The sequence below is a fragment of the Rutidosis leptorrhynchoides genome, chromosome 2 (assembly GCF_046630445.1).
Source record: "Rutidosis leptorrhynchoides isolate AG116_Rl617_1_P2 chromosome 2, CSIRO_AGI_Rlap_v1, whole genome shotgun sequence".
Lineage (NCBI taxonomy): Eukaryota > Viridiplantae > Streptophyta > Magnoliopsida > Asterales > Asteraceae > Rutidosis > Rutidosis leptorrhynchoides.
This window is the reverse complement of record NC_092334.1, coordinates 183,072,225-183,081,734: the sequence shown is the minus strand read 5'-3', so window position 1 is coordinate 183,081,734 and position 9,510 is coordinate 183,072,225. Positions and strand designations below refer to the sequence as shown.

The window sequence follows — 9,510 nt, the reverse complement described above, 5'->3', positions numbered from 1 at the left end:
GAAGGAAGCCGCCGGCTTCGTGCTTCGTTCTGTGCAGTTCCTGGTTCTTTTCCAGATCTGTATGGTTGAGTTTCTGTAATGATATTTGAACTGTTTTGATTCTGTTTTGCCTGATTACACTTGTTTGCCATGCTTAATGATTGAATAACATGATTTTAAGGTTGATTAGTCCTTGATCTGATAAATCTATTATTTGATTCATGCTACTTGTTTAGATCTAGTCCATCAAACTTGTTAAATTGAATTGCATGAAACTAAGTTAAAGAGTTTAATAGTGATAAATTAATTTGATTTGAATTACACTTATATAATAGAAGTTGATATTGTTAGGTTTAATCGAAGATCCTTAGTTTGAATTTGTTTAATTAATGATCGCATGAAAACTTAGTAGTAATTGACTTTCAGCTAGTAACTTGAATTTATCTACTTGGTGTTTAATAGCTTATATAATTTGTCAGTCTATTTACATATTGATCCTCATCACAAGATTGGTATGTATCATGTAATTGAATTGAACATGAAGAATTAAGATGTTAGTTATGCACATCACATATCTAGCATATGCTTTAAATCCTACTTATTGATTTTTATGCAACACTTAGTTTAACCTATTAAGGGATAATAATTGGTCTATGATTGTTATTCTACTTTGTGTTAATATAAGTCATGAAACTTATCTAATATGAATTCCGTATGAATTGATTGTCCATGTAATCACTTGTATATTTATTTGTATCTTTATCTTTATTTTTGAATCTTCAATTCCTTATTTTATTTTGTTTATCTTTTAAAAAGTAAACTCTTTCCTAAGAGAAATCTATCCTATAAAAGACATAAAAATATATCTTTAATTCTTTAATAAGAATTAAATAAAGCAACTCTTATCGACACCCCCTTTCCCATGGGACGATAACCTTACATGCTACCTCTGATCGGGTTTTGTTGCTCGTTAGGGTGTTAAAGTATATTAAATAAAGGTTTTATAAATTTAAAAGTTGAAGAATAAGTTAAGCACTACTGCACACACTTTCAACACATCACCCCGCATAATATAAATAAACAAAACTACTGTGTGCTACTTTGATCAACTGAATCTGACGTCCTGCGGCCTAACGACACCGCAAGAATAAAACCGTCCGTTTCAACTGTATCTTTGTAGTCACGTCATACTGCATATAGCTTTTGGGTGTTGGTGATTAACTCTTGGGATTCTCTAGCATAATTATATTTATGTGCATGCTCATGTGTGTGGTTGTAGTGTTTTTTCCATCATATATTTGTATTGGTTTGCTAAATATATGTTCTAATATGGTTTGTTTGATGTCGTGTGTGGCAGTTCTAGAAAATATGAGTTAATGATCATGAAGATCGCAAATGAATGAAATGTGTATTACAAGCTTAATAATATTATAATCTTACTTTATTAAATAGGTATGTTTTAGTTATTAATTTTCTGATAATAATGACTATTTAAAAATGGAACCCCCTCATCAAGTGAAGAATATATCTCTACTCTTCTCTACAAGTGATGAATATATCTTTTCTTTTTTTCGGGATAAAATAAACGATTGAAGAATATCTTTGAGTATACCGGTTCAATAAATGGTCCAGTTCATAATTGTAACCGCTTTCAGACAAGAGAGAGGGAGTTCTTGAAATGGAAGAAATTGATCACTTAAGTCACAAACAACATCCTTTGAAGCTAATTGAAAACTGGGACACAGTTGAAGGCATTGATGCTGATGTCATCAACTGTGATGGATGTCAAGAACCCGTATCAATATCCTTGGGTGAACCCGCATACGGTTGCATCCCCTGCAATTACTTTTGGCACAAAACATGTGCACAACTACCATCCACTTTCACTCACCATTTCCATCCCTTTCATGCTCTTGCACTTACACACACAAATCTTCGTACCTTTTGGAGTTGTGAAGTGTGTAATAATAAACATCTATTTAAAGGATTTACCTACCGCTGTGACCCTTGTGACTTTGATGCATGCATAAAATGTGTTGTTGCTGCTATTGCTGATGAGGCTGTTGCCGTTGCGCTCAAGGAGGAAGCTTCAATCAAGTTTAAACACGAAGGTCACCACCCACAACACACTTTAACCCTACAGTTACGATCTGCTACGTTCCGTTGTGATGCTTGTCAGACCGAAGAAAAAGACAATTTGTATCATTGTGATGATTGTGACTTTTGGATCCATAAAACGTGTGCCCATTTGCCCCAACTATCCATCTAGATACTCATCATCCTCAACATCCGCTTGCTCTTGTGTATTCGCTTCCCGACAATTTCTTTAACTATTCGTATTTTTGCAACTTTTGCCAACGTTACATACGACAGTTCGATTGGTTATATCATTGTGCGAATTGTAGATTCTTTGCCCACATCAAGTGTGCCTTAAATGCGGATAAATTTCCCACTCCGAGGCCACACTTATTATTATATGTACTATAATTTATTATGTTTATTTACAACAACAACAATACCCAATCCCGCGCATGCGAGGTATGGGGGAGGTAAGATGTAGACAATCCTTCCTCTACCCTAAACTAGAAGAGAAGTCGTTTCACGAGTAGAGAGAATTCTCCACCCATGTTTATTTATGTTTATTTTTTGTCTTTGTTAATAGAAAGTAATTGGGCAAGCCGCCTAGTGGGACTAATTACCATAACAATTTTTTGGAAAGCGAGTAAATCTTCCTATGAATGAGTACATTGGTTCCTTTATAAAAGGAAAAATCTCGAGTAATCAAGCCCCGAAACGAAAGACCTAGTACCGGGTGAATTGCGCATTCTGTGCACCCTCTAATCACACTTCTTTTTTAAACTATTTGGCATAGCCAAGAATTGAAACCGGTGTTCTACTTCTTATTAGTTTTTAAAAAAGAAAGTAGACCCCAAGATATGAACTTGGATAATTATGTAAAAAGCTTGATAATGACTCGTCTAAACACGCATTTTGTTATAATAAGGAAGCAAAGTATATTTATCCATTAAAAGCGATGTTTTTATATCAAGTGGAACCAATTTGGTAATTATATCAAGTGGAACCAATTTGGTAATTACTGTTCATTAGTTTTCTAATATATATATATATATATATATAGGGGAGAGATCAAAGGATAACCACACTTTTGAGGATAAGCGAAAAGCCAAATGGGTATTTTATATCTTTAAAATTAGGGTATAGATTTTAATTTTTAATTTCTAGGGTTAATATTTATGGTTTAGATTCATAAATATATATATATATATATATATATATATATATATATATATATATATATATATATATATATATATATATATAATATATTTTATAGAACGTCAACATACATTATACATCAGATATATCTTAACAATTAACATACATCTTATTTATGTTAACTCATAAGGTTAACATACATCAGATGGTAACGAGCTGGTTAAACAAAGTTTTTTTTTTTTTTTTTTTTTTTTTTTTGTTGCATAATCTACACAATGAATGTTAATCCCAGATTTTTTTTTTTTAAATATTATCTCTAATTTTATAGATATAAAAAAGTCAAATTTGCTCATCCCTTATCTCCATAGGGGGTGCTTAGCTGTGGATCATCTCCACACACACACACACACACACACACACACACACACACACACACACACACACACACACACATATATATATATATATATATATATATATATATATATATATCAAAGATCAAGCACTAAGTGGTACTTGGTGAGAGAAGGGGAAAAGTGATTTTGTGATTTTTATATATTTTTTTTCTACAACTCCGATTTAAAAAAAAAAAAAATTCCGTGATCTACTGACATTGTGTAGATTCAGAATTCTTTTTTTCAACTGGAGCGTTAAGATGCATCTGATGCATGTTATCCGCTGTTTGATGCATATTAACTGTCTTTCATGCAGCAGGTGCATCTTAACAAAAAACAAAGAAAAAATGACTTTTGATTAAAAAAAACGGTGTTTAGAGTTTAGTAATTAGGGTTTAGAAATTAGGGGTTAGGGTTTAGAAATTAGGGTTTTAGAACGCGTTTTAATACGAACGGTTTAGAATTTAGGGTTTAGGGGTTAGGGTTTAGGGTTTAGGGTTGAGGGTTTACGGAGTAAACCCGAAAACCCTAAACCATAACCCCTAAACCCTAAACTCTAAATCGGGCTAAATCCTAAAAAAAACTCAAAAAAACCTCAAAACACGTTAACATGCATCAGATGCATTTTAAGCTCCTGTTAAAAAAAACAAAAAAAAAAAAATTATGAATCTACACAATGTCAGTAGATTACGGAATTTTTTTTTTTAAATTGGAGCTCTAATGTAAAAAATATAAAAATGTCATTTTACTTATCCCCTTATCCCAAAAATACCATTTATCCCTTGATCTCCCATATATATATATATATATATATATATATATATATATATATATATATATATATATATATATATATATATATATATATATATATATATATATATATATATATATATATTATAAATTGAATGAATATACGTGTGATTTGTAGAGGTGGTCAAGAATATGTTGTTGAAGAAGAAGAAGATACAAATGATTTGTTGCATTTTCCAATGTCGAATGCATTTACAGATCCATTAAAACTACGCAATTCTAAAATGATAGCTCAAGCTGGTAGTGGTGGCCCTGGCAATTTATTAGAACTACTATATTCTGAAAGGATCGCTAAAGACTGTGGCAGCATCGACAACAATAATGATGATGACGAAAATGAGGACGACGACGAGGACGATGACTACGATCATCACTTAGTTCTTAATGTTGAACCACAAGGTAACAACTTGCCCAACAATATCAACTTGGGTGAAGTAATAGAGGTATGTCATTGTTGTGTACGACCCCTATGTTTTCCATACTATAGTTGCACCAAACATGGATGCTCGTTCACTCTTCACAAATACTGTTCCGAGTTACCCGTCACATTAAAATCTCATCAACTTCACCCCAATCATCCACTTAACTTGGTAGCCGTCGGATCAGAAGACGAGTTGAGTTGCAACGGTTGTCTTAACTGGAGCAACACATTTGTGTATCAATGTGAAATTTGCACCTTCTATCTTGATGTGAACTGTGCATTTTTACCAAACACCATCAAACATACATCTCACCACCACCCTCTTGTACAAGTTATTGATCCTAAAGTTAGATGCAGGGCATGTAATTGGAGTTCTACATATATAAGCTACGCTTGCAAGGATATCGATTGCTACTTCCAACTAGACTTGTATTGCGCAACTAGATCTCCAATCTTACTTGCTCATAGGTATTGCAAAGGACATGAAATCCCATTAACATATCCCCCTGTCGACGATCATCCTGAAGATTTCTATTGTGATATTTGTGAAACGGAAATGCACCCCAAGTTCCCACTTTATCATTGTCGCACGTGTAAAAATTCATTTCACATTAAATGCATTAATAGATTCTATTCTGTTAATGAAAACATTTGCTACAATGGCACCATAACAGTAAGGTATCACAAACATCCATTAACATATGTTCGGAAGAAGAAAACACCAAAGTATGTTTGTTACCATTGTAACAACGACGTCAACGGTTATTTGGTCCTTGAATGTCGGGCTGAAGTATGCAATTTCAACATTTGCTATGAGTGTCATCATCAAAAAATATATATGTGTGAGTGATTCTCATCTTTAATCATGCGGGTAATTTCAGTGAATGACAAACATGGGTGTCTTTTATTGTACGGCATAGTAGTTTTCATGTGATGGTTGGTTTGATGTTCTTATTTTATAATTTATCTTTTCTAATCCCTAGATATATCCTTGTTCAAAGTGAATTCATTTCTTTTATCAATTTGTATGTCTTTTCAATTTGAATTTGGGTTGATTAAATGCCCAAGTAATGTAAGTTGATATGAGTGACAACCGAATCCCGTTTGTTGCTTTACATTGGAGTCATGTGTTACCATTTTCAGGAATGCAAACAGGTATATTTGAAATGTTGAATTCACATTACCATATCTTTATGGACATAAGTTTCAAAATGGTTTACATTTCTCATAACATACGACATTCGTTCATAAATGAATTTGAAAAGAAAAGATGAGTCTTGTAATGGTCTTCTCTAATGTCAAAGCTTCATCAACTTCATAAGCAGCCACCCAACTACAATGAGGAAAATGTATATGTAACAACAAGTGTTGACATTACAAGAATAATAAACTAATGACATTCTAAAAACCAACATATACAGATACATAGATGACATGATCAGTGACCAAAAGGCGAAAACCCCCTCCATTTATCTGATCAGACCTGTGAAGCCTTAATATTAAATAATCTTACAATGCCCAAGACCAGCCAAGCTTGAGCCCTAACATGGCTCAGGTTTCATCACTAGACCAGCCGCCTAAATGATGTGAACCCATTTAGTTCATAAAAGGCATACTGTGATTTTTTTTTGTTCTGTCCAATACTCCTTGTCTACTTGAGAAATGGTTTACTATTAGTTCTACTTTTAGAATTGATTTTTAAGCTTGAAAGAGTGTGTCTGAACAAGCTCAAAATCAAGCCTATACAAATTGACCCAAAATCAAGCCCATAAAACAGATGCTATAGATATTGACCCAAAATTGAGCTCATGCTTAAACCTTTAATGGCTTAAGGCTGAGCCTAAACACCACCTCTTCACAGGCTAGACAATTGACTAAACACTCAGAAGGAATGTAATCAAACAAATTAAAGAGCGTAGAATATATCAAATAGCCGCTGCTAAGCTTAAGGTTCTCAACCAGAGGCGGATCTAGAGTGTAAGGAGGGGGGGCGCCCGCCCCCGGTGGATTTCGAAATTTTAGTGTAAAAATTTTGGATTTTTCGACTTTGCCTCCGGTGAATTTTTTTTTTTGCCCCAAAACCTTTATATTTTGCCCCAAAACCTTCAAATTTTGTTCAAAATTCTCCAAATTTTGACCCAAAACCTTCAAATTTTACCCACAAATCTTCAAATTTTGCCTAAAAACTTCAATTTTTTGCCCCAAAACCTCCATATTTTACTCAAAAAAATTGCTATGATTTTAAAAAAAATTTCGCCCCGGTGGGAAAAAATTCTGGATCCGCCACTGTTCTCAACGTTATAAATAAAAGACAAAACACTAAATTGCTTACCATTATGGCATCAATCTCCTCTTGAGTCATCGGTGTTCGTTTGGGTTGAAGAGACGCTTTTCCCCCTAGTGTCTTTTCAGACGGGGCAGACTTAGAGAAGAAGGTGGAAGTAACATCACTGGAAGCAGGTGCTGCTTGTGTCTGAGGCACAGAACCTGCAGGATGATACAAGCATATATTCATACTTACAACGGGCTAAAAGAAAACTGCTACAAAAGACCATATCATATTCTACATATGTTAATAATCGAGCGCTTAAAAGGTAAAACTCTAAGGCATTTTGTAGCTGATGTTAGTTACTAATATTCCTCAAAAATAAAGTCTGATATCCTATTAAATAAATTGCATCATATTTTCCATCATTAAATTTAAACTTTCAAATATAAAATTCAATCAAAATTAGGTCAAATTATATATACATAAATCTACTCTTCACGTAATTGATCATTCCTAAATTAAATAATCAAAATCCAAAACATATCAATATGCATTGAATTGATATATACATACACTAACGAACGAAAATGACCTAATAATTTAATTATACAAACAAATCTATATATATCAATATATATTAACGAATACAAACCAGAAGGCTTTGGATGACGTTGTGGAAACTTGATCCGGGGAATATGTTTCAATGCTTGCGCTGCTGATCCCATATCTCGATCGATCGACGGTGATTGTGACGGTGGTGGTGAAGGCGGCGAACGGGTCGAAGGGATTATTTGCGATTGCGATTTACGTGAAGGCTTAATTTGCTTATAGAACGATGAAAAAAAGTGATGGCATTTGTTTAGTATTGCCATTTTTTTTAAACCTAATGATCGTGAACAAATTGAAGAGTATTTACTGATTATTTTCTACGTGGTACTAATTTGGGCAAATTTTTACACGATTCATTATTAGTTTATATGGTACAAAATGCTTATAAAATGTGTCGGGTTGTTTAGATTTTGTCGATGATTAATTGATTACAAATAAGATATCTCTCTCTCTCTCTCTCTATATATATATATATATATATATATATATATATATATATATATATATATATATATATATATATATATATATATATATATATATATATATATATATATATATAGGACCAATCCATGGATAAGCACTAAATAGAGTACAAACTGGATAAGTAAAATTTCAAATTTTTTTTTTTAAAAAAAAAATGATCCTTTAATATGCAAATAGAAGAAAACGAAAAAATTTTAAAAAGTTTTTTAACAAAATCGTTTTAAAATCGATGATGAATGGTAAACATCGATGATGAATGGTAAAAATTGATGATAAATGGTAAAATTAACCATTCATCTGGTTAATTTATCATTCTTTTTATTCGCGATGAATGATAAAATTAATCAATGCTTAAAAAAAAACAGATGAATGGTTAATTTAACCATTCATCTGTTTATGATGAATGATAAAAAAACAGATGAATGGTTAATTTAACCATTCATCTGGTTTTTTTAGCATTGATTAATTTTATCATTCATCGTAAACAAGATGAATGATAAATTAACCCGATGAATGGTTAATTTTACCATTCATCATCGATTTTTGAAAAATTTTGAATTTTTTTTTTTATGAAAAAAATTGATTAGAGGTGCATTTTAATGCAGATTTATGAATGTAAAAAAAATTCAAAATTTTTTTTTTTTTTTTATTTTGCTTATCCCGTTTGTACTCCTTTTAAGCTTATCCATGGATCGTGCCCCATATATATATATATATATATATATATATATATATATATATATATATATATATATATATATATATATATATATATATATATATATATATATATATATTGGTAGGATCAAGAGGGAAGTAACCATTCGGGGGGAAGCGGGGGGAAGCAAAAACTTTTTTTTTTCGTTTTTTGAAAAAACTTTGTTCACGAACATTATAGATGAGATGAAAATATGAACATTTAGTAGAGACACTTTGTGATAAATGTTTTTATTTTGGCGGGAAAACGTTCGAAGAATTAAAATATAACAATTATCGTGTTTTTCGAGCGTATTTTGAGGTTTTAGCTATTGGGGTTTAGATATTAGGGTTTAGGGTTTAGATTTAGGGTTTAGATTTAGGATTTAGATTGAGTTTTTAACACGAACGGTTTAGAGTTTAGGGTTTAGGGTTGGTTTGGTGTTTTGGGTTTATGGAATAAACCTAAAACACCAAACCCTAAACCCTAAACCCTAAACTCTAAATCGGGCTAAATTTTACTTCACAAAACATGGAGAAAAAAAACGTTAACATTTTTCACGAACAATATTATCTTGAATGTTATTTTTGTTGATCGTTTTCCC

The 9,510-nt window shown here is 32.0% G+C and overlaps 2 protein-coding genes across 3 annotated transcripts; one reads left to right on the top strand and one right to left on the bottom strand.

Annotated features, from left to right (window-relative positions):
• Positions 1-1,657: 1,657 nt before the first annotated feature.
• On the top strand, positions 1,658-2,248 carry LOC139888464 (protein VACUOLELESS GAMETOPHYTES-like). Its single transcript, XM_071871471.1, has one exon. The coding sequence runs from the start codon at positions 1,658-1,660 to the stop codon at positions 2,246-2,248; it is 591 nt and encodes a 196-aa protein (XP_071727572.1).
• A 3,770-nt stretch (positions 2,249-6,018) lies between these two features.
• LOC139891595 (uncharacterized) lies at positions 6,019-8,141 on the bottom strand. Of its 2 annotated transcripts, XM_071874572.1 has the most exons (4): positions 7,943-8,139; positions 7,767-7,908; positions 7,178-7,332; positions 6,019-6,178 (listed from the first exon to the last, which is right to left on the bottom strand). In XM_071874572.1, exons 1-4 carry the CDS (start codon positions 7,967-7,969, stop codon positions 6,161-6,163), a joined length of 342 nt encoding a protein of 113 aa, XP_071730673.1. In that variant the 5' UTR covers positions 7,970-8,139; the 3' UTR covers positions 6,019-6,160. The 2 variants fall into 2 exon arrangements, with proteins under 2 accessions (XP_071730673.1, XP_071730672.1); XM_071874571.1 differs by having other exon boundaries at positions 7,767-8,141.
• Positions 8,142-9,510: the final 1,369 nt, after the last annotated feature.